General features: G+C 58.3%; 1 protein-coding gene across 1 annotated transcript in view; it reads right to left on the reverse strand.

The window, feature by feature from the left end:
• The window catches only part of LOC111154737 (ciliary rootlet coiled-coil, rootletin), a 46,750-nt gene that overhangs the window by 17,084 nt on the left and 5,527 nt on the right, over positions 1-24,139 (reverse strand). Inside the window, exons 4-26 of the mRNA XM_022514620.1 lie at positions 22,850-23,035; positions 22,667-22,750; positions 22,531-22,592; positions 22,284-22,449; positions 21,396-21,502; positions 18,084-18,320; positions 17,531-17,627; positions 16,310-16,393; positions 15,654-15,887; positions 14,732-14,931; positions 12,763-12,945; positions 11,776-11,920; positions 10,953-11,099; positions 10,460-10,690; positions 9,537-9,730; positions 9,140-9,267; positions 7,573-7,742; positions 5,558-5,737; positions 4,666-4,800; positions 4,146-4,289; positions 3,478-3,716; positions 2,866-3,025; positions 1,039-1,206 (exon numbers count right to left, since the gene is read on the reverse strand). Coding sequence (XP_022370328.1) covers positions 1,039-1,206; positions 2,866-3,025; positions 3,478-3,716; positions 4,146-4,289; positions 4,666-4,800; positions 5,558-5,737; positions 7,573-7,742; positions 9,140-9,267; positions 9,537-9,730; positions 10,460-10,690; positions 10,953-11,099; positions 11,776-11,920; positions 12,763-12,945; positions 14,732-14,931; positions 15,654-15,887; positions 16,310-16,393; positions 17,531-17,627; positions 18,084-18,320; positions 21,396-21,502; positions 22,284-22,449; positions 22,531-22,592; positions 22,667-22,750; positions 22,850-23,035 — 3,681 coding nt within the window. The remainder of the gene's footprint in view (positions 1-1,038; positions 1,207-2,865; positions 3,026-3,477; positions 3,717-4,145; positions 4,290-4,665; positions 4,801-5,557; positions 5,738-7,572; positions 7,743-9,139; positions 9,268-9,536; positions 9,731-10,459; positions 10,691-10,952; positions 11,100-11,775; positions 11,921-12,762; positions 12,946-14,731; positions 14,932-15,653; positions 15,888-16,309; positions 16,394-17,530; positions 17,628-18,083; positions 18,321-21,395; positions 21,503-22,283; positions 22,450-22,530; positions 22,593-22,666; positions 22,751-22,849; positions 23,036-24,139) is intronic.

A 24,139-nucleotide genomic window follows, 5' to 3' on the forward strand; every position in this document is an offset into this window, starting at 1 on the left:
CTTGCACAACACCTGGTTTTGAGTGGTCCCCACCCAGGTGGGATGTGCAGGAACAACCCTGGGAGTGTGGGAGTTAACTGCTAGAATTTGTTTTTTCTCTTCCTTCTGTGTACATGCCTTGTAATATACACAGTTTCTTAGCAATAAACTAACAGCCAGCACTTACATAGATAGGGCTTATCAGTGCCAGGCACTAAATACTTTGCAAAAAACTCCAATTACCACTGTGAATCATCCCCGTTTTACAAATGAGGAAACTGAGGCATACAGCAGTTGTATAACTTAACGGAAGGCCACACCGCTACTAAGTTGAGAGCCAGGATTCAAAGCCGGGCACACAGGCTCCACAGGCTGTTCTTTTAACTATGAGCTCATATTGCCTCTCTGTGCACAAAATTTATCAATAAACCACACAACAGGGCATGTACTAAAAAATTATTTTCTGACGGAGTGCATGGTCACACACACAGCACTCTGGTTTAGGGAATAAGTCAACCCCTGACGGTCATGAGTTTCACTAGAAGCCACCATTTACGAAAGACCTGGAAGCCAGGACCTATGCCAGGGCCCCCATCCCACCAACGCTCTGAAGCACAGAGAGGTCAAGTGACTTAGTCAAGGTCAGACAGTAGATCCACTACAGGGAAACAGCCAGAAAAGCAGAACGGAAAAAGCGCAGGCTTTGGAATCAGACAGACCCGGGTAGCAGTGTGCCTAAGCGTCTGGGTGTCTGTGCAAAATGGGACTAAACATACCTATCTCCTGAGGCAGCTGGGAGATTCAAACCCAGTTACGTCTACAGAGCTCCCCTTCACCTCCCCACCCCTGCTACACAGTTCTCGCAGTTGTTATTACTATTATACCTGGGGAAGAATTTCAAAGAGTGGGGGACAGGGACAAGTCCTAGGGAGGGATCTCTCAGAGTGACTCCAGCACTGGAGTCCCCACCTACTTCTTGTTGATGGGAGGAAGCACAGGGCACCTCAACCGTCTCCTAAGACCCTCCCCATCCACACAGCCCGCGTCCATCCGAGTTACCTCCTGCCGCATGGCCTCCAAGTTGGCCTCGCCCTTCAGTAGCTTCTGTCGGAGGCCCAGGGCCTCCCGCCGGCCCTCCTTTTCTGCCCGCTCACCCAGCGTCAGGCGACCCTGCAACTCCACCAGCTCCCGGCCCAGCCTGGCGTTCTCACTGTCCAGCATCTTCATCTGTGAGAGACAGCGGACACAGGGAGGACCTCGGACCCATTCTCAGCATCCACAACCCCTTCTAGCCCAACATATTGACAGCCTGTTCAACTCTGCCCCATACCTTGCCCGGCCCAGGCCCGGGGGGCACTCAGGACCCAGTGCTCTAAGGACACAAACACCACACCACCTCAGATCCACTGGGAACCTGCCCCAGATAACTTCACCAAGCTCCAGCCATGCCTGGCACCTGGGCACCGAGGACCTCCACTGACCACCTCATCATAACCACTCACCGTGGGGAGGGGCAGACCCCCATCGGAAGAGGAACTCTGGAGGGCAGAAGGCACAGCTTGCTGGCCCCCCTTCTCTGCAGGGATGCATGAGTTTTATGGTGTACTTGCCACGTGTCCACCCCTGTTCTAAGCACTTCAAGTGTACGAACTTATTTCATCTTCACACAATTCTTTACGGGCAAGTACTAACATTATCCTTATTGAACAGACAAGAAAACTAAAGCTCAGAGAAGAGAAGCGACTTGTCCAAAGTCACACAGCCCACAAGCAGCAGACTGGGAGTCGATCTCAGACAAGCAGAATGCAGAGGTAAGTTCTAAGCCCCTATTTCCCCAGAGGAGCAGGTGGGGAGTCAGGCCCGGAGTGAAGGGAACAGAGATCATGCTGTAGCACCCGAAGCCCCCAGCGAGAGCCTGGCACACACACATGCCTTCCTTTCGGGGACTCCCATGGCTTTCCGGGACTTCCACTGAGCAGGAAGGGGGCTAAAAGGGTGGAGGGGGTGCTGATGGGAGATGAAGAGGACTTGGTTGTCAGGCCGTGCTAGCTCTGGGCAAGGCAGAGCAGAGGAGCCCACTGGGGCCGTCGCCTGCTCTGCAAGTCTTCTGGGAAGGCCTGAGCCAAGGATGGTTTTTATATTTTTAAATAGTTGGAAATGGCTTGTTTTTAAATGGCTGGAAGAAAACCAAAGAGGAACAACATTTCTTACATGTGAAAAATGATATAAAACTCAAATTTTGGTGTCCAGACACAAAGTCGGAATGGAACGCATGCCCACGCATCTCTGTGCCGTGCGGGGCTGCTTTCCCGCTCCGATGGCAGAGCTGGGTGGTTACGACAGACTGTGTGGCCTGCAACGCCAGAAATATTTACTGCTGGGCTCTTGGCAAAAGATGTTTGCAGCTCCGGCTCCATCTCACTGGGTCTGTACCTCGAGCTGTTCAAGGACTGCTCTGAGATTTGGACAAGAGCCCCAGGGACAAAGGTGAGTGACTACTTACACAACTGTACACACACACACACACACACACACACACACTCACTTTTGCACACAGTTTCAAGGGTTCTTAAGTTGGAAAGGCTTGTTAGAGACCAAGGCCCTGGTTTTGCAGATGTGGCGGCCCAGGCTCCACCAACGGGGGGGGGGGCTGCTGCTCCGGCAGCAGGAGCGCAGGGACAGTATCTCAGCAGGAGCGCAGGGACAGTACCTCAGCAGGAGCGCAGGGGCAGTACCTCAGCAGGAGCGCAGGGACAGTACCTCAGCAGGAGCGCAGGGACAGTACCTCAGCAGGAGCGCAGGGACAGTACCTCAGCAGGAGTTGCAGGGACAGTACCTCAGCAGGAGCGCAGGGTCAGTACCTCAGCAGGACCGCAGGGACAGTACCTGCCTCCGGAGCTCCTGCAGCTCCCTGCGGGCCTCCAGCCGGGAGCGCTCCACCTCCTGCAGCCCGGCCCGCAGCTCCTCCGCCTCCTTGCCCACGGCCGCCCGCGCGTCCTGGAGCAGTGCCAGCTTCTGCTCCCTCTCCTCGTTGGCAAGCTTCAGGCTGGCGTGGGGAGGCAGAAGTCAGAGGCAGCCACTGGTCCCGGGAAAAGTACAGCGTGTAGGTCTACACAGAGGCTGCTCCCTGATCCCTCGAGTGCATCCGACTGGCTCTCGGCCTAGAGGTGCCCCAAGTGCTACTTGCCCACAGGGTCCCCTCCTGAGCTGAGCCCTGGAGGGCCAGGGGCCAGGTCCGAGGCCACAAGAGGCAGGCCAGTGACTCCAAGGTTAGGGCTAGTCTCTGGGGTGACACCAACAGGTGGGGTCACCTTGCCTTTCGCTACCTTTCCCTTTCATTCAGATAGGAAAATCACCTAAAACCCCCCCTACGCACCCAGCTCCAGGGGCAAAGACTCCCTATCTGTGTGATTTCCCCAGAACCGGGGGGTGAAGTTAGCTTCCAGGGACGAGATCCAGTGTGAAGGACTCTGGGCGGGTCCCCTCACGTTGCCCCACCTGATCCGTTCGCTCTCAGCCTTCTTCACGGCGGCCCGCAGCTCCTCGTTGGACCGCCGCAGGGCCTCGCGCTCCTGGATGCCCTCGCTCAGGCTGCGCCGCAGCTCGCTGGCCTCCTGGCGCTGGGCCTCGCGGCCATCCTGCCCCTCGCGCACCTTGCGCTGGGCCTCCAGCAGCTCCCGCCGCAGCCCGTCCCGGGCCTCCTCCAGCAGGCGCAGCTGCGTCCGCAGCTCTTCTGCCTGGGAGGGTGGCAGGCCGTCACGGGACAGGGTACGGGCTCCGCTCCAGCTGGGACTTGGCCGAAACCAGCCCATACTCCTGTCCCTGGCCATGGGCACCTGCCGCTTCCCTCTGCAGCCACTGAGACCACATGTGTGAGATCTGATTTGGCGCAAAGCATGATGGAGTTAGTGGTGTTTAGGCCTAGAATAATCAGCCCCTGCGATCTTGCAATGGACGGACACCCAAGAGGCCTGGGACCACCCCACCCCGTGCCCTGAGTCCCGCATGTACACCCCAAGGACTCCATAAATGCTTATTGCCTCCTTTCTGCATTGGCTGTTCAGTTGCTCTCACATGCGGAGACAAATCTCACACTCTTCTAGACCCCAGCAGGCCAGGCCCCAGTGGCATTCAGTGCGCTGCCCGGAAGAGGGGGGACAGCTCACCTCGCGCGCCGAGGATTCCCGCTGCCTGTCCAGGTTTCGGGCCTGCTCTTGTAGCCTCTTCGCCTCCTGGGCGTGGGCGGCAGTGGCCTCCTCCAGCTTGGCCTGCAGGTCCCGCAGCTCGGACGTCAGGGTGTTCACGGTGCTCTAGGACAGGCGGGCTCCTCAGACTTGCTGCCACTGTAGCCCTCCCTCGGCTGCTCCCAGAGGGGCCAGCTCAGCTGTCCACCTTCAGCTCCAAAGACAGCCCTTCCTGCCACCCGGCCAGACAGCCTTGCTGGTCCCTCGATGCCCAGTGAGTGCTGTCCCCACAGCTGCTCTCTCCCTCAGGCTAGGATTCACCGAGCAGAGCTCGGCCGCCTCCCTCTGATGGGGACTCCCAAGGAAGGGCTGAAGTTTCCCCCACAGCCCTGAGGCTTCTCCAGGGCAGAGCCATGTGCCCCACGCCTTAGACACGGGGCCCCTCCAGACAGGGCCATGTCTCCCAGCTGAGATGGAGGCCCACCTGCCTGGCCTGCCCTACCCGGTCCTGCTCCTGCCGGCTCTGAGCGTCTCTCTTCTGCCGCTCCATCTCCAGGGAGATGGCGGCCAGGCTGTGCTGCGTGCCCAGCAGCTTCTCTGACAGTGCCGTCTTCTCGGACTCCTTCAGGGACAGGGCCTGGGCAGAGGCAGGGAGCAAAGAGGCTTGGAGCTTGGCTGGTCTTGGGGGCATGCTCGGGCCTTGCCCCAACCCTCCCCGGGGAAATGTGCCCACTGCGGGCTTGGTACCTCGTCTGGGTCACTGCAGGTGGACCCAGGCAGCGGTGCAGACACACCCCTTCTATGGCCCCAGAAAAGGGCACAACAGCCATACAGTAAATCTGGACATGGACACAACTTAGAAATCTCCCTAACTGGCCGCAACAATCCTTGCCCTTCATCACTCCCCTTTTACAGATGGGGAAACTGACTCAAGAGGTAAAGTGACTTGCTCAGGGGGACACGGCTAATGAGGAGATGGATGCTATCTAGCCTGACTCCATCACGACATTATGGGTAAGACAGGAGTTTGTTCTCCTGAGGAGGGTCCACTGATACATGTGGGCCTCACGGGGACTGCTCAGATCTGTGGGCACCCAGGCCAGCCCACCGTGGCAGAAGGGAGGGCGGACTGTGGGTCTGCTTTCCTGGACCCAGGGCTCACAGCGTCACGAAGGCAGTGCCACTCGGTGAGTTCCCACCATGCACCAGGCGTGGCTGACCACGGGACTCAGCAACACTTCACACATGCCCCTTGAGCCTCCCATCCTGCAGGCGAGGACCCTGAGACCCAGAGAGGGACTCCCAGCTCCTAGCTGCTGGGTGGCTGAGCAAGGACGGGCCCCAGAATAGGGGCCCCCTCAGGCAGCCAAGAGGCCACACCAGGGCTCACGAACCTGCTGCTTCTCGCTCTCAGCCAGGAGGAGGCCCTCGTCCCTCTCCTGCTGCAGGGCCGCGATCTCTTCGCTCAGCTCCTCCTTCTCCGCCTCCAGCCGCGCCAGCAGCTCCTCCCGCTCCCGCTGTAGCTGGTTCTGCAGCTGGGCCCGCTCGGCCTCCAGCTCCCGCCAGGCTGCCTCCTGTGGGCCAGGCCCAGGCACCTGTGACCACCCCAGGTTCGGCCCAGGCAGTAAGAGCCACTTGTAGCCCAGACCCTGAGGGGCAGGGCCCGTGACCTGGTAACTACAAGGCGGGGTGAGTGATCAGGGCTGTGACGGGGACACACCAGGGCTGTGCAAGCCCCAGGGAGTGGCAACAGCCTGGCCTGGGGGTCAGAGAACATGTCCCGAAGGAGAGATGGGCAGTGGTCAACCAGGTCAAGAGAGAAAAGAAACAGAGCCCCAGGCCCAGAGTCCAGCCCCAGAGATGGCCTGGAGGCTAGAGAGAAGCTGATGCACTATTTAAGGCCCCTGGAGCTTGTACTACGAGGGGACACGGTGAGCAAAGGAACCAGAGTCACAGGCAGCAGCCAGGCCAGACCAGGCCCTGTGGGCTGTAAGGAGACGTTGGCCAATTCTGAGAACAGTCAGGGCAATAGAGAGCCTCATGTCAGGGTGACGAGGAGTATCCGAATTTGGAACTAAGGAGTTGTTCAAAGCTATGGAAGAGGGATGGGGATTGGGGCTCGGGTAGAGAGGAGCTAGGTGCACTGTGAGGGACAAAGGTGGCCAGGGGACAGCAGAACAGCTGGCCTGACGAGTGCAGATTTGGTGACATTAAGAGGCCAAGTCAGGGGGCACCTGGGTGGCTCAGTGGGTTAAGCCTCTGCCTTCAGCTCAGGTCATGATCTCAAGGTCCTGAGATTGAGCCCCGCATTGGGCTCTCTGCTCGGTGGGGAGCCTGCTTCCCCCTCTCTCTCTGCCTGCCTCTCTGCCTACTTGTGATCTCTCTCTCTCTCAATCTCTCTGTCAAATAAATAAATAAAATCTTAAAAAAAAAAAAAAAAAAGGCAGCCAAGTCAGAAGGTGCGGGAGGAGTCAGAGAGGACACAGGAGTTTGGCTCCCTAGAGGGTGGGCGGGTGTGTAGGTAGAACCCAGAGAGAAAGATAGGCCCCCTCGGGGTCCCAGGCAGGTATCTGGCCCCGGCTCTAGGCCCCACCAGTTACTGAAAAAAGTAGACCCAAGTGCTCCTTCTTCGAGGGATTTGCTGCCACCTGCAGGAGAAGTGAGATGCATACCTGCCCCAATCCAAGACTACAGGGGGGATGTGGTGCCCCTCGGGTCATAAAGGACAGCCTGAACCTCTGACGGAGGCAGCCCTGTCCAACACGGGTGACTCAGCAGCCCTGCCCCAAGGCCTGCTCTGGATGGTATCTCAGGACCATAATAATAGTGGAACACTTATGAAATGCCAGTCACTACGCTAAACCCTTTCTACGGATTACCCTGCCTCATCCTCACAATACTCTACAGCGTCATTGTCCCCATTGTTACAGATGGGGAAATGAAGGCCCTTCAGGTAACCTAACCAGGATGTGGCCAAGATCAGGTCCCAACCCAGGCAATGAAATTCTAGAACCAGTGTTCTTAGATAGCTCTGTTCTGTCTTCTAGTAACCTGGCTCTATGTCTTTCTATGTGCTCAGGTTCCAGAGTGGTCTTTCATATGCAGACAGTACTTCTTAGCAAATGAAAATGCTTTCCTACTGTACGTTAGGTCAGCATTTCCCAACTGTGGCTCTGGATCACCTGCATCAGGGTCACCAGGGCTGAACCAGATGTGGGGCCTGGGCAACCGTGCGTTTGAGAAGGCATACCCAGGGGCTTCTCTCAGCTGCCCCTAGGGTCTCTGGAACAGAGATGAAGTTCCATTTCACAGATTTGGAGACCGATGCAGAGTGAGAAGGGTAAGTTCTCTGAGGTCACAGAGGAGACACGGGTTCAGAGCCCTGCCTGTCCCAACCAACTGCCCGAACCTTCTCTCGCCGAAGTCGTTGCAAGTCCTCCTCGTGGGCTGTCCGCTGCTCCCGTAGAGAGGCCTGGGCCTCCCGCTCAGCCTGCACCAGCTTCTGTGCCATCAGCTCCTTGTCCAGAGCTGCCTTCTGCTCTGTAATCGTCATCTGTTGCCGTAGGCCTGCCAGCTCCCCTGCACAGGAGGGACGGGAGGAGGGGACACGCTCGGGTCAGAACCTCCCTGTGGGCCGGCAGACTCAAGCCAGATGAGCCATGTGGGCAGAATCCCAGAGCGGAGAGGCTCCACCTGGGATCTAAGCTGAGCTGCCTTGGAGAAGCTTCTTACCCTCCCTGGGCCCGAGTCCCCATCTGCCACATGATTCCACTGGCCCTGTCCCCCTCCCTATCTAGCCAGAATGGCATCAAAGGAATGAAATGGCATGAGGAAGACTCCCTCGATAGGGAGGTTAGCAAAATACAACCACCCCCATAAAGGACTGAGTGCTTACGAGGGCTCAGACTCTTTTTTTTTTTTTTTTAAGATTTTATTTATTTATTTGACAGACAGAGATCACAAGTAGGCAGAGAGGCAGGCAGAGAGAGAGAGAGAGGAAGCAGGCTCCCTGCTGAGCAGAGAGCCCGATATGGGGCTTGATCCCAGGACCCTGAGACCACGACCTGAGCCAAAAGCAGACACTTTAACCCACTGAGCCACCCAGGTGCCCCAAGGGCTCAGACTCTTGGGTGAGCCTGTGAAGCCAGTCTCAGCAGCTTCACTGTAACACTCGGGTAGCTGACCTCGTGCCCAACCTACAGAGGAGGGAGTGGAGGCTCAGAGGAGACAGGTAATTCCCCAAAGCCGAACAGCTGTCCATAAAGCATCTCCTCGCATGACTGATGGCTACAAACGTGCTTGGTGGGCTGTCAGCACCAATGGATGTGACCACGGGGAAGCCACCCCCCACTGTGGACAATCTAAAAGCCATCTCCTGGGTAGGAAGCCCACCAGAGCCTCTGTCGGCATTTCCCTTCCTGGTTCTGTCTGGCCCAGGGAGATGTGGACGGGAAAGCTAATTTTTGTGGCCCAAGCAGATGCCTAGTCAAGGCTTATTGAGCAAGAGGAAGCCCTGAGTTCAGATGCTGGACGAGTGCAGTGTGGTGTGGCTGGTCACAGTGCGGCCCCAGGAACATGGAGGGAAGCAGGGCTGTGCAGGAGGTTGGGCTGAGAGAGTCCACAGCTCTGCAAAGAACTCAGACCTCTCTAAGTGCCCTGGTGACGAGAAACAGCCACCGCTGGCCGAGCCAGGCACTGTGCCAAGGTCTTCCCGTGCTTTTCTCACCTCATCCTAGCAACAGCCTTAGAAGGTGAGTGTTAGCACTGCCCACTGTCAGATGAGGAACCTGTGGCCCAGAGAGGGAAGGGGCTTGCCCGAGAAAGCTCGGATCTAAGTGGCAGCAGCAGGACTGGAACTCAGGTCAGCCAGACTCCAAAGCCAGTGCTCCCAACTTCTGGTGACCCCAGGACCCGACAGGTTACAGCCTGGGCTGGAGCCTGGAGTTCCCCACCCCCAACTCAGGACCCCCCCATACCTGTCAGGGCTTCCTTGGCCAGCAGCAGGGCCTGGCCGTCGGCTTCCAGCTGCTCCCGGCGGGCCTCAAGCTGCGCCAGCTGCCGCTGCACCTCAAACAGGCTACTCTCCAGGGCTTCCTTCTCCAGGCTGCAGCACACACAATCCGAGGCCTTGGGACTCAGCTTCTCAGGCCCCAGGAAACGGTGACTCCCGGGGCGTGGCCAGCCGTGGGCCAGGTGCCAACCTACTTGCTCAGCCAGGCCCACGCTCCTTGGGGAAGCCAGGGCCCCTAGCTAGGACATGCTGGCAAGCCTGGGTCCTAAGTAACCATCCCTGCAGACCAACGCCAAGGTGTGGCTGGTCACAGTGCGGCCCCGGGCAGACCCCCAGGGTGGCGGTGAGCCCAAGGGCCTTACCGTAAGCGAGTGGCCTCCTCCGACAGGGTCCGGCCTTCTCGCTCCGCTGCCGCCAGCTGCACAGCCAGGCCAGCCCGCTCCTTGGCCAGTGCCTCCTTCTCCCGGGCCGCCCTCTCCAGCGCCTCCACCTGCCGCTGGGTCTCCCTCCGTGCCTGCTCCAGCTCGTGCTCCCGCCCGCTCAGCTGCCGGGAGAGCTGCCCCCCACCCCGGGCACTATGAGCACCACTCCCAGAATCTCCTAGCTGCTCACCAAGCAGCACTCCAAGCCTGAGCCCAACCCCGCCCTGGCCAGGCAGGTGGGAGACCTGGGTTCAAGCCCAGGCTGGACCCCGACGTGCTATGCGTGCCTGGGACAAGTCACAGCCCTCTCTGGACCCGCAACGTACATGCGTACCAAAGCACATAAGCGTCCTCACGTGGTTTGGGGGTAAGTTTCTGGAGGGGCTGAATATACAAAACAGACTCAGAGTGGAGACCTGGAGCCCTGTTCCCCATCTAGGGGATGCCCCATGGCCCATCCCCTAGAGCCCCTTCCCAGGAACCCCGGCCCCCTAGCCCCTGGATCCCTAAAACCCTAAGGTGCCTTCCAGCTGTGTTCTACAGTCTAAGATTCCAATTCAAAAATTCTCTATCTGGTATCATATCATGAATTCTTAATGAGCAGCGAGGTCTCCATCTACCAAGTACTTACACTTCAGAACAGTCCTTTGTGATGAGAACTGTTAGCCCCATGTTACAGAGGGGGAAACCGCGGCATAAGGAGGTTGGGTAGCTTGCCCAAGGCTCCCAGCTAGCAAAGGGAGGGCTGGATTTAAACCCAGAATCAAGCTCCTAGGCCTGGGAGTTGGCCAGCACGGGATGCAGGGGGCTGGAAGCCTGAAAGCCCCTCCACCTGCTCCCCCTCGCCCCGCCCCCACACCCACCTGGGCCAGCTGCTCCTGCAGCCGGGAGCGCTCCTGGCGCAGGGCGGGAAGCTGGAACTCCAGGGCCTCCCGGGCCTGCTCCGCCACCCGCAGGGAGCCCTCCAGGCCCTGCTGCTCCACCTCCTGTTCCAGCCGCAGCTGCTCCAGCCGCTCCTGCTCCTCCCGCGCCAAGGAGGCCTCCTGCTCCACCTGCCGCTGCCTGCCCAGCAGGGCGGCTTTTTCCTCTTCGAGCTGCGGCAGACGGGCAGAGCAGAAGGAGTAGGTCGGCTCAGCCCCTCCACCTACGGAAGGGGGTCCCACCCAGGACCAAGGACGCCCCCTCCTCTCTACCCACTCGCCCACCCCAACCAGCCCAGGGGAGGGCCCATGGGGAGAAAGGGTGGTCCCTCGGGCGTGTGGACAGAAAGAGGGGCAGTGACCAGGACAGGTGCAGGGCTAGAGGTGTACAAGGAGGGAGGCACCCGGGCAGGGGGGGCCGCTGGCACCAGCCTACCTGGGCGACAAGGCGGTTCAGACCCAGCTTGTCCTGTGCGAGGCTTTCGTTGAGGGCGCTCAGCTTGGACAAGGAGTCCCGGAGCGAGGCCTCCTCCACTCTCAGCTTGGTCACCGAGAGCTCGAGCTCCACGCGGCCGGCCTCCGCCTGCGGGACCAGGGGGGCCAGGGATGGTCAGAGGGGAGAGGCGGAGAGAGAAGAGAGCCGGGGAAAGGCAGGAAAAGATGTGCAGAGACAGGGAGATGGGAGAAGGTAGAGAGATGGAGGCAGGAGTGTGGGGTGGCACAAGAGGCAGAGAGAGGGGACCCCTCCGAGACGGTGGGGTGGGCGGGCGAGAGAAGACATGACATGAGACGGAAAACAACCAGTGAGGAAGGCCTGCTGCCTTTGAAGTCAGGCAAAAGCCACACATGGCAAAGCTGTGGGAGCAGGTGGACCCCAGGTCATGCAGGGCAGGGCCAGGGCCAGAGGGTCCCTGAGTGGGGTCTAGGGGGACACTGTCAGGACCCAGACTATGGGGTGGGCAGGCACCCACCAAGGACAGCGCCCCTGGCTCCCAAAGTCCCCAGGACCTGCATCTGGAGATGGGACGGGCTGACCTGAAAAACGGGCACCGGCCCAGGAGCGTGTGGAAAGGCAAGGACAGGACCACGAATAGAGGGCAGGTCACTTGTGGCTGGGGTGTGAGGTCAGCCTGTGGTCCGGGCACAAGGGCTCAGCCCGAGGCCATCCTGGCGCCGGGGTCAGTCTGCGGCCAGAGTGAGAAGGCCTAGGGCCCTGGGGGAGGGACGGGTTAGTGGTGGTGCCACCCCGAGGGTCCCACCTTGGTCAGCGCCTCGGCCACCTCGGCCTTCTCCGCCTGCAGCATGTCCCGCTGCAGCGTGGCAGAGCTCAGCGCTTCCCTCACGGCCACCAGCTCCTTCGCCAGCCCTGAGCGCTTCCCTTCCAGCTGCTCTAGCTGTCTGTGGCTGTGGGACAGAGGGTGCCGGCAGGCCTGAGACAGGAACCCTGGAGGCCAGAGCCTTACTCAAAAGAACAGCCAAGCCCTCTGCTTCGGGCTCTGTGACTCTGGGCCTCGGTTTTCACATCTGCAAAATGGGGTAACAGCTGCCTCATGAAGCTGTTGTAAGGATACAGGACCTACTGAACACGAAGTGCTTAGAACAGTGCCTGACATACCTCCCCTCCAACAGCCGGCAGAAACATGAATGATACCGAGTACCACGAGGTACTAACCAGCACCGTGACTATACGCCTCAGAGGAGAAAGCAGGGCGTGCACGGTGAAGAGGTTAACGCTGAAGGCAGAATGCCTGGGTTCAAATCCTGGCTCTTCTACTAACTAGTTCTGGGACCCTGGTCAAATTACATGACCCCTCTGTGCCTCAGTTTCACCACGCACAAAATGGGGACAGCGACAGGTCCTACATCACAGAGTTACCATGAGGCCTGAACAAGAGAACATGGGTGCTTAAAATGGTGTCCGGCACTTGGTAATATTATTATTAACACTATTCCTGTAACTTGCCATTTACAATACAATATGACTATTACCACGGTCATCTGAACTCTGACTGTTGTCACCACCCCCACCCCTACCTCACAGCGATCCTCTGATCCCAGGAAGTGAGTCTATGTCTGAGCCTGTTGCCTGAAACAGGGCTGGTTGGAAGGCCCCACCTCAGAGGGGTGCCGTGGAGATTCCTCCAAACAGCAGGGGGCGTGGGTCCTCCCCCCCAGCCCCCAGGAACACCGTTGGGAGCCCCATGGTCTGTTTCAGTGGCCCTGGCAGGAGACCAGGAGCCACTGACCTGCGCTCCAGCTCCCTGCGAGCCCGCGTGCTGTCCTGCGCGGAGTCCTCCCGCTCCTCCTCCAGCCGGTCCCGCTGGCGCCTCAGCTCCTCCTGGGCCGCCTGCAGCTTCTCCCGCTCCTGCCGCAGCTCCTCGGCCTGCTGCTGGGCTGCCTGAAGGCTGCAGGCCAGGCTGTCCTTCTCCCTGCAGGACCAGAGCCGGGGGCGCTGTCGGGGAGACTGGGGCTGCTTTCCCCAGGGAAGGAGGCCAAGATGCAGTCCTAGCCTCAGCCACAGCCTCCGACCTCTAAGGCACAGTGCCTCCAGGAAGCCTTCCCTGCCCCCCTCCATGAGTGACTCACTTCATCCACATCTCCCTGGAGCCGACTCTTCCCCAGGGCAACACCCCAACAGCCAACCCCCCCAGCTCAGAGGCCCAGCAGGATGGATGGAGGCACTGGCATCATTTCCAACCACCCCACCAGGTTGAAGAGGCCGGGCCAGGCTCCTGGGACCCGCAGGCAGTGCCAGTCCCTTCAACCAGGAGATACTCCTACAGCTCTTCCACCCTCCCAAGCCCCACAATTCTGGAAGACAGAGCTCGGTGTGCCCAGATGCCTCCCCTCCTGCTGCACAGGCCAGTAGCACATGGGAGCCAGCAGTGGAGGGACAGGGCAGCAACCGGGAACTCTGGAGATTTTCAGAGTTCTGCCTTCTCCCCCAGTTCCAGCAGTCACAGCAAAGGGGGGGGTGGGGAGTATATCTGTCACCCCTCCTTCCAAGCCAGCTGGGGTTTTCAGCTCAAGCTGAGGACTGACTGCTGGCATCGTCTCCATGGCCCCTACCGCTTCACTCGAAGTGACAACCTGGGTGTGTACTAGACACTCACGTCGGCAGGACGTGAGAAAAACCACACAGCACAACATTAAAACAGCACAACGCGAAGTGAGGTGTTCACTGTGTACACGACTACAGAAATGCCCTCCTTCCAAGGCATGGGAAGCTCTGGTTTTGCTTCCAGAAGGACGTGAGTTCCAAGTTCTACCCCCAGCCAGACCACTGTGTCAGCTTGGACAAGTCTCTCAAGCTCGGGACAGTCACAGCTCCGAACGGCGTGAGTCTGGTGGGGAGACTAACTGGGCTAAGACACGTAATGCACTTGGAACTGAGCCTGGCACCCGGTAGGTGTATGGGGAGCGTCCCCTGCCTCACTACCCAGAAGCGCAACAGGAAGCAGAACTAGTGCATTAATGGGTTAGGCTGCGACGAGGGCCCACCTTTTTATTTTCCCTTCATTTTGGGAGATTTTTACTCTGTGGTTACATTTATGAAGAGACACAGCAAACAACAACAACAAAACACAAAAATAACCAGGCAGGTAAGAGCAGGTAATTTCTTAGCACTGTCCATAGAACTCTCTAAGATGATCGAAATGTTCTATGGCTATGTGTGGCTACTGAGCACTTAAAATGTGGCGAGGACAACTGAAGGACTAAACTTTTACTTTTTAAAATGATTAACTGGGGGCACCTGAGTGGCTCAGTCGGTTAAGCATCTGCCTTGGGCTCAGGTCATGACCCCTGACTCCTGGGATCGAGCCCCACATCGGGCTCTCCGCTCAGGGGAGAGCCTGCTTCCCCCTCTCCTTCTGTCTCCCAGCTTGTGCTCTCACTCTCTCTCTCTGTCAAATAAATACCTAAAATCTTTTTAAAGATAAGATTTTAGGTATTTATTTACTAGAGCACAAGCAGGGGGAAGGGTACAGGGAGCAGCAGACCCCCGGCGAAGCAGGGAGCCGCACACTGGACTCAATCCCAGGACTCCAGGGTCATGACCTGAGCCAAAGGCAGATGCTTAACCGACTGAGCCACCCAGAAGCCCCCATAATGCTTAACTGAATTTTAACAGACATACATGGCCAGTGATGACCACGTGCTTACAGGGTCAGGCTGGCATGAGATCCGGGCCCCCACCTCTGACCTCTCAGGCACCTGCTCAGAAGGTCCACGGTGCTCCGCAGACGCTGGGCCTCACGCTGGGCATCCTCCTGAGCCTGGGTGGCCCCGCTGGTCTCGTCCCGTAGACGCTGCAGCTGCTCCTCTAGGCCGCGGCGCTCACTCTCGCTGTCACTGAGCTGCTTCCGCAGGGCGCCCAGAAGGTCCTGGCTGGCCTCATAGCGCCCACGGATGTCCTGTGGCATGGGAACCGCTGAGTCTGTGGGAGCCCTTGGAAGCTCCCAGAGCGCCCCCTACTCCGCTCAACCAGCCCATTCTGCAGCCCAGGCCCTGGCCAGGAGAGGGGGGCTAAGGCCCCACACTAGGTTTCCACTCCTGTTCACTGTGCCCCCACTGCCCTTTAGAGCGCTCTGCCACGGCTCGGAGCCTCCATTTCCTTGGCCACTCTGACCTAAGCCCCACACAAACCACCAAGCACACTCTGTCCTCTCCCGGATTCTGACTACCCCAGGGCTCCCAGGCCCCTCCCCTTTGCATCCGGGTTCTGACTCTCCCCCAGACTCCTCGCTGCCCCTAGTTCTCCAGCTCCTCTGATCCTAGATTGATTCCCGCCCCTCCCCTCCACCCGGCCTTTTCCTGGTTCCCGGGTCCTGGCTCTGTCTGTCCAGTAATCTCCTCTCTATACCCGCGCTCTAGCTCTGCCCCAGGCTCCGCCGCCCGCTGCCCAAGCACCTCCCACTCTGGGCTCAGATCTGCCTCCTCGCTCTCGGCCACTTCCATGGGTCCTGACTCAGTTGCTCGTTCTCAGGGCTCTGGCTCTACTCCGAAAAGCTCAGACCCGGGCTCCTCCCCCGGAACTCTGGCTCCACCCCCAGGGCACTGGCTCCGCCCCGAGTGGCCCAAAACCCAACCCCCGGGACTCTGGCACCGCCCTGGAGGGCGCTGGGGCCCCTCCTACCTGAATCTGCAGCTGGCGCTTGTGCAGGGCCGAGTGGATCAGGGCGAGTGTGGAGGAGTCGGAGCAGGCTGGGGATGGGCCTCGGCGCGGGGATCGGCCGCGGGCCGGCGAGGAACGCCGCGGCGGGGAGGGGGTCCGGGGACCCGAGAGCCCCCGCAGGCTGCCGTCCGATGCATCCGCAGTGCGCTCAGAGCCGCTCAGCTGGACCCCGCTCTCCATGTCCGACAGCACGGCCTGAGGGGGAGTGGGGAGGCCACTGAGAAGGGGGCCACGTATTAGCTGGCCCAGGCGAGGCAGTGGGGTCCCGGGGCTAGGTGTCCGGCTTCCTCGCACACTCCGCAGCACATTCTAAGCTTCCTACAGGTCTTCCCCATTCCTGGCTCACAGCCCTCAGCACCCCGGTGAGGTCTCCCGTGTATCACCCAGCCGTGATTGGGCCGTTCTCACCGATGGGCCTGGAACCGGCAGTGCCTCCCCTCTCAGGCTGGGGCTCCCCTCAGGGTAGAGGCCAGGCTCAGCCAGCAGGGGTGTCCAACAGCAACAGCCTGGGTCCCCAGGGCCCCCAACCACTTGCAGTTCAGCTCAAGGCCACCAGAGCGGCGGTGCTCCCAGCCGGCCGAGCCCCGCCCCGCACAGGGCTCCCTCCCACCTCACACCTGTGCCAGGTCTCTCAGGGTCTGCTGCAGCCCCTCTCCGTCCTCTGTCTCCAGGGCCGCCTGCTCCTGGAGCCGCAGGGATTCCTGGAGTGATGTCGTGGAGATGAAGAAACAGTGGTCAGGCTCTCTGCCCAACCTGAAGCTCCCCCGTCCTCTCCCTTCCTGGAGGCCCTGCCCATCAGGAGATCTCTAAGGCCATGACCACAGGCCGCCGCTTGGTAGACCCCGTAGCAGCCCCAGGGCCCGCACCTAACAGCCCAGGCCCAGAGAGGCGCAGTGTCACCATACAGGTCACACAGACTATTGGAGGAGAGCCGGACATAGAACCCAGGCCATGGGACATATGGGTGGCTTAGTTGGTTAAGCATCTGCCTTTGGGTCAGGTCATGATCCCAGGGTCCTGGAATCAAACCCCACATCAGGCTCCCTGCTCCAAGGGGAGCCTGCTTCTCCCTCTCCCTCTACCTGTCATTCCCCCTGCTTGTGTTGTCTCTCCCTCTCTCTAATACCTAAGTAAAATCTTTAAAAGAAAAAAAAAAAAAAAAGAACCCAGGCCAGGCCCCACATAGAAGGATGACCAACCCAGCAGTACTCTTGAAGGGTGTCCCTCTCGGGGGGAGGCAGCTGAGCTCCAAGAAAAGGAGCCCTGGGCTAGCAGGGCACAGGCATCTGTTCAAGCCCCACCTTATTGGCTCTGAGACTCTGGGCAAGTACTTCCCCTTGGCCTCAGCTTTCTCATCTGTGTAATGGGAAACTGCTACAGGGCTGCTGAGAGTTTGAAATAGGATGAAGGAGGTGAACATACTTACCACCAAGCCTGCCACGCACTAGAGGCTCACACTAAGCCCGGCATGTACTAGGGGCTCACACTAGGCGCTCACACTAAGCCTGGCACACACTCAGGGCTCACATTAAGCCTGGCACGCACTAGGGGCTCACATTAAGCCTGGCACGCACTAGGGGCTCACACTATGGACTCACACTAAGCCTGGCATGCACTAGGGGCTCACACTAGGGGCTCACACTAAGCCTGGCATATACTAGGGGCTCACACTAGGGGCTCACACTAAGCCTGGCACGCACTAGGAGCTCAGTGAATGAGGGCTGAAACTGAGCCAACACAGGATGCTAAGAGTGGCCCAAGCAAACATGACCCTGATCCAGGGGTCTGGTCTATCTCTCGATCCCGTCCTCCATATCTCAGGGGCAGCTGCATCTCACCAGGGCCTCAAGCTTCTCGCTCAGGGCCTTGTTGACCCGATCCTTCTCCAGATTCTGGTTCTGAAGGCGCTCCACTGTCAGGGCCAGCTCGGTCACTCTGGAGGAAGGGCAGTAACAGAGGTGAAAGGGAGACGCACCCCACCTTCTCCTCAAACCCACCAGCTCTGTGTCCTTCATGCCTTCCCTAACCTCAGGGAGAGACCCTAGCATCTGCGTCCCTGGCTGTGTGACCTTGAGCGAGTCCCTCCCCTCTGCAGCTCAGGCTGATCCTCTATAAAGGAGAAGGAGGTTGCCATTTGCTTTAGCACTGGGACTCGCCCAGGTCTCTGGAGCAAGGAGCCTAAGTTCTAGCATCAGCAGTTAAACTGCTCATTAATGTGCCCTGGGCAAGAGCCCCCAAACCTCAGTCTCTCCCTCTGTCACAGAGGGTGTGACTGGGGCAGACTGGGAAGAAAGGCCCGTGGCCAGTTAACAGGCACTCGCTCCTCCTTGCATCCCCAGATGCCCCCTGTGCAGAGCAGCCCGCCTCCTATGCTGCCTACCAGGCACCCACCTGGCACTGAGATTGGCCTTGTCCAGGTTGCTCTGCACCTGCAGCTGGGCCAGCTCCTTCTCCTGGAGCACCTTGTCCCGCAGCTGCTCGTCCAGCTGTAGCTGCAGCAGCACCTGCTTCTCCAGGGCCGCCTCGGCCCGGCTCTCAGCCAGCTGCAGGCCAGTGCTCAGCCCCAGGTCCGCCTCCTGGATGGCTCTTGAGGTCCGGGCCAGCTCCCCTCCCAAATGCAGCAGGTCTCTGGTGGAGAGAACACGGGATAGGCATGGGATACAGGCAGGCTCCCAAGGATAAATTAAAACTATCCCAGGATGCTACAGTGGGATGTCACTAACAGGATGGCAAAAAAAGAAAAAAGAAAAGTCACATAATACACAATGCAGGTGAGACTGTGGAGAAACAGGCCCTGTGGCAGGAGGGTAAGTGGGTGTAACCACGATACAGGGCAATTAGGAAGAGCTCTGACAATTATAAGTGGATAGGCTGTTTGACCCACTGACTATACCCATAAGAGCTGATCCTACAGATATGGCCCCAATGCAAGGAAAGGGACCTGTGCACAAGGTGATCCCCTGTAGCAATGCTCATGGAAGAAATACCGGGGAGAGTCTAAATGTGCATCAAGAGGGCTACTACTTCTATTTATTTATTTTTTTTTTTTGAGACACAGAGAGAGAGAGTACAAAAAAGGGGAAGGGCAAAGGGAGAGGGAGAAACATACTCCCCGCTGAGCAGGGAGCCGAAGTGGGGCTCCATCCCAGGACCCCAGGATCATGACCTGAGTTGAAGGCAGATGCTTAACCAACTAAGCCACCCAGGCACCCCAAAAGAGGGCTACTATTAAATAAATTTGGTATATCCACTCAGCGAATACTCTGTAGCCAAGAAAAATGGGGAAGCTGTTCAAAGTTTGATACGGAGCCACCTCTGAGTTATAGCTATTCGGTGAAGACAGCATCTTCAAGAACACAAAGATGAAATTCCACCAAGAGTATGGAGCAAAGGGGGAGGGGAAAGAGAGAGAGAGAGAGAGAGAGTGTGTGTGTGTGTGACCTGCTGTATTTGCTTGAATAAAATAAGCCTGGAAGGTCATGAAGGAAACTGGTCATACCACTTGTCTCCAGGAGGGGAGGGAAGCATCTGGACCAGAGAAATGGGGACGGGGGAGACTTTTCACTGTACACCCTTTTGAAATTTGAACCATGTGACTATGTGAGTTGTTCAAAAGTAAAACGTTAAATTTTTTTTTTTTAAAGATTTATTCATTTATTGGAGTGGGGGCAGAGAGCATCCCAAGCCAACTCCACACCAAGCATGGGGCCCAACACGGGGCTCCAGCTCACAACCCTGAGATCATGACCTCAGCCAGACCCAAGAGCTGGATGCTTAACTGAGCCACCCAGAGGCCCCATACCTCAATGAAGCTTTAAAAAATTTAATCTTAAATTGAAACTAAGTAAAGGGGTACCTGAAACCCAGACCTGAATCTGATCAAGAATTAAACCCAGGGGCGCCTGGGTGGCTCAGTTTGTTAAGCATCTTAGTCTTCCGCTCAGGTCATGATCCTGGGGTTCTGAGATCAGGCCCTGCCTTGGGCTCCCTGCTGAGCAGCAGTGAGCCTGCTTCTCCTTCTCCCTCCGCCCCTCCTCCCTGCTCGTGCTCTCTCTCACTCTCTCTCTCTCTCAAATAAATAAGTAAAATCTTAAAAAAGAAAGAATTAAATTTAACATCCAACTGACAGGAAATATAGGGGACAAGGTGTTAAACACCACCTCAGAATCCAGACTGTGGGAAACTCTTAGGACAACTGTCCTAGTTTCCTTTCCTTTCCTTTCCTTTATTTATTTATTTATTTATTTATTTATTTATTTATTTATTTATTTAAGAGGCCGGGGGGTGGGGTGGGGGGTGTGGGGGGGGAGTACAAGAGCAGCAGGAAGGAGAAGCGGACTCCCCGCTGAGCAGGCAGCCTGATGTAGGGCTGGATCCCAGGACAGTGGGATCATGACCTGAGCCAAAGGCAGCCGCCTAACTGACTGAGTCACCCAGGCGCCCCCCAACTATCCCAGTTTCCTACACGAATAAATGAAAAGACTTAAAACACAAGTCAGCCAGTCACATTTGGTGAGCATCTATGGGTTCTAATTCAAACAAATTATAAAAACAAGTGACTCGGGGCACCTGGGTGGCTCAGTCGTTAAGTGTCTGCCTTCGGCTCGGGTCATGATCCTAGGGTCTTGGGATCGAGCCCCATGTCGGGCTCTCTGCTCCTCAGGAAGCCTGTTTCTCCCTCCCCCACTCCCCCTGCCTGTCTTCCCTCTCTCGCTGTGTCTCTCTCTGTCAAATAAATAAATAAATCTTAAAAAAAAAAAGTGAATCATCTGTGACACTGATGTGTCAACTGGAACTCTGGACACCGAATATCCGATGACTTTAACATAAGATCATTAATTAAACAAAATTTTAATGCAGAAAAGGAAAGGAAGGGGTTGGCCTGCCTCAGCTCTCCCGCAGTCTCACCTGCTCAAAGATTAAGCAGGACACGCTCCCCTGCTGATGTGGCCCTTTGAGGCTCTCCCAGCCTGACCTCCCTTCCCCTGCTTTTTGCCTTAGCCCCATCGACTGCCATGTCCTCCTACCTCCAAGCCTCTGCTCCCACTCTTCTCTCTGCCTGGAGCGCCCCTGGCTCTGCTGGTTAAAATCCTACCCAGCCCTTGAGGTCAGTGCAAATTCCACCTCCTCTATGAACTGTTTCTTTGACCTCCCCAACCCTCCCATCCTCCTGAGAATCTGGGATATTCTCTGTTCTATTTCCATGTCACTCACCACTCACTTCCTCAGTCTAGAATTTTGGGGGTCCGTATCTTTGCATCACTAGAGCCTGTGAGGTCCTGTAGCAGAAGCTGAATGGTCCAGTGGATTAAAAGCAGGAGCTATAAATCCTGACTCAGCCACTTACTTACTGCTGTGTGACCTTGGGAAGGTCACTCTACCCCTCTGAGCCTCGGTGCCCTCATCTGTAAAATGGGGATTATAGTTCCTACCTCCCAGGAACGCTGTAGATCTCAGAAGAAACAAAATGGCCAAAGAGCCTAGCTCACTGTAAACACCCAGTAAATGCTGACTGCCAGGAGTGGTAGGAGTTCACATTACTAGTTGTCTCTGCATTTCCACAGAGCCTGGCACACAGTAGGTGTGTTGGGCTGGACTGAAGTTCAACTGAGCTAAGTTGAATCCAACTCAAAAAGCGGGGCTGTCTCCCAGCTGCCGCAGCGTCTCCCCAGGCCGCCCCTCCGCCACCCGGGCCTCACTCACCTCTCGGTGGACATCTTCACCTCGCTGACCAGCCGTCGGACCCCCACAACCTGCCTCCAGAGGAGGAGCAGACGGCTGTGCTCATTGCTGAAGTAGGTGTTGAAGGACTGGAGGGAAGGCGGGCTGCGTGAGGGCCGGTCCGCCCCCTCCTCTGCCGCGTCCCCCGCCGCCCGCCCCCGCCGCGGCCCCGCCCCGCCTCCTCCCACAACTCAGATCGATGGTGCGGGGACCAGGGCGGGGACCAGGGCGTGGGTCTTCCCGCGAGCCAGCGCCCCAGGCCAGCGTACAGGAGAAGTGGGGGCTGTCCCGCTCGGGATCCCACGCCTCCCTCCCGCACAGGGAATCGGGTTGCAACGCCTCCACGGGCTGCAGCTGCAGGAGGCAGCGCAAAGGTCGTAAAGTGCTGGAGAGAGCGCCTGGGCGTCTCGGTGGGTTAAAGCCTCTGCCTTCAGCTCAGGTCATGATCTCAGGATCCCGGGATCGAGCCCCATATCGGGCTCCCAGAGAGCCCGCTTCCCCCACTTTCTGCCTGCCTTTCTGCCTACTTGTGACCTCTCTCTCTGTCAAATAAATAAAATCTTAAAGAAAAAAAAAAGATATCCTGCTACCAGCGGCATCCCTGCCTCACTGTGGGCAGGTTACGTAACCTCTCTTTAAAATGAGCGTGACAGCACCTACCACACACAGTTATTATGAGGAACAGAGGAGAAAATGTGCTCCGGCACGTGGTATGGGCTGAGCAAGGCCAGGTCTTACTGTAACAACTATTTACTTCTGCTAAAGGGCTCACTCACTAGCAGGGACCCCTCTCCTGACCCCTCAGTCCTACCCCTCAGGTCAGGCTGGGCCCCTGAGGCCCCACTGGCCTCCCAGCACTCCCATGCCCACCTCTTCCTCACGCCTCCACGCCGCCTCCCGCTGCTCCAGCTCCTTCCGACAGCGTGTCCAGTCGGCGGTCACCTTGCGTATGTCCTCACTCAGAGCCTGGTTGGCTGAGTTCGCCTGGTCCAGCTGCTCTCGGAGCATGGAGTTCACCTGGGCCAGGCTGGCACTCCTGGGGGGTGCAAAAGGGACTGGTGGGCCCATGGCAGGAGAGACAGCCCTGCCAGCCTGCGCCCTCGAAGCCGCACCCCACCTCTGCTGCTCCTCCTCCAGGCGGACAAGGGCGTTCTCCAGGTCATGGCTGTGCTCCGTGTCCTGGGCAGGAGAAGTGGGCGTGAGCCTGGGCCAGCAGAGGGAAGGGCCTTGCCTTGCCCCCCGCTGGCACCCACCCTCAGCCGCTGCTGCTCCAGCTCTGTGGATCTCTCCACCAGCTGCTGCTCCAGCTCTGAGCACTTCTTCCTGTACTGGAGGGTCTGTGGACAGGTGCGGAGTGGAAGGTTAGCCCCAGGGGATGGGGGCAGAGCAAAGTAAGGTGGGGGAGGGGGACAGGAGCAGGAGTGGGTGGCCCTGACCTTGGCCTGCAGCCGCTGCACAAGCTGGGCCTGCCGCTGCTGGCCCTCCTGGTAGGCCTGCAGCTTGCGCCGGTAGGAGGCCTGCTCCTCCTGCAGCTGCCTCCGCAGCTCCACGCTCTGCCGCACCAGCCCCCTGGGCTCGGGCGCTTCCAGCTCCCCAGACTCCAGCTGCACAGCCTGCTCCAGCTGCAGGGAAGGTCCCTGGGTGAGAGGCCTGGGCCTCCGGGGAAGGCAGGCACGGAACTCTGCAGAGGATGCCAGGTTGGGCCCAGACCCACATGCCCTGCAGGCATACGTGGGCAAGCCCAGGGTGGAGCGCTCGCATGCACAGGGTAATGCAGCTGTGCAGGGACACAGGCTGGGCACGCATGGACACACAGATCAGGCACGGTGGACACATGCAGGCGGGCCCATGAACACGCGCACGCAAAACACAAAGTTGCCTGGGGTTGGCAGGGAGGGAACCTTACAGGCCCTCTGTGCTCTTGCCTGGGGGCACCACGAGCCTCCGGGCTGAACACCTCACCCGGCTGCGGAAGGTTATTAGCAACAGGCCCCTATCCCCCCACCCCTACCCAAGGTGAGCTCAGGAAAACCCAGATTTTTGTTCTCCATCGTATCTTAGACCCAGGAGAGTGGCAGTGGCGTGCTTGTTGAATCGTGAATTAATCGCATGAGCACATCTGAATACTTTCAAACAGAGGCAAAAATACACGCATGCATATCCGAGCTTAGAGACACGCGCACACACAGAAGGCACAGTGGCAGTCTCAAACACCCCCGGGGTGACACGGGTGGGCTCCCCGCCACGCCCCCACTCCCCACATACACAGCGCTCTGTAAGAGGCACCCACTCTAGCACAGGGCGGGCGTCTATGGAAAGCTGCTGTCAGCGCCAGGCTCCGCCCCCAGGCAGCTGGCAGCCCCTTCATTAGCAGACCCCGTGAGCACAGGCCGGATGCCTGGGTGTGTGTGCTGTTGTCGTCATCCTTGCTCTGGCAGAGCCTCCTAACCCCTTAGGCACCTGCTGATCCCAGGGGGCCCTTCAGCCTCCTCAAGCTGTTGGGGAAGGGAGGGGGGAGCGGGCAGCTGAGGATGAGTGGGACAGAAAGAAGAGTGACAACGCCCAGGGAGAACCAAAAGGAAGACAGCCCAGCCTGGCTGATCCTGACCCAGGCCCACACTCACCATCTATCTACCTCCCCGGCGCCTGGCACGCCACTCACAAGCCCTCCCACACCAAGTCCCAGGGACGCCAACAGCAAGAGCAACTGCTGTCACGCGGGCTAA

This window comes from Enhydra lutris, unplaced genomic scaffold (assembly GCF_002288905.1).
Source record: "Enhydra lutris kenyoni isolate GAN:26980312 unplaced genomic scaffold, ASM228890v2 scaffoldscaffold38, whole genome shotgun sequence".
Taxonomy (NCBI): Eukaryota; Metazoa; Chordata; class Mammalia; order Carnivora; family Mustelidae; genus Enhydra; species Enhydra lutris.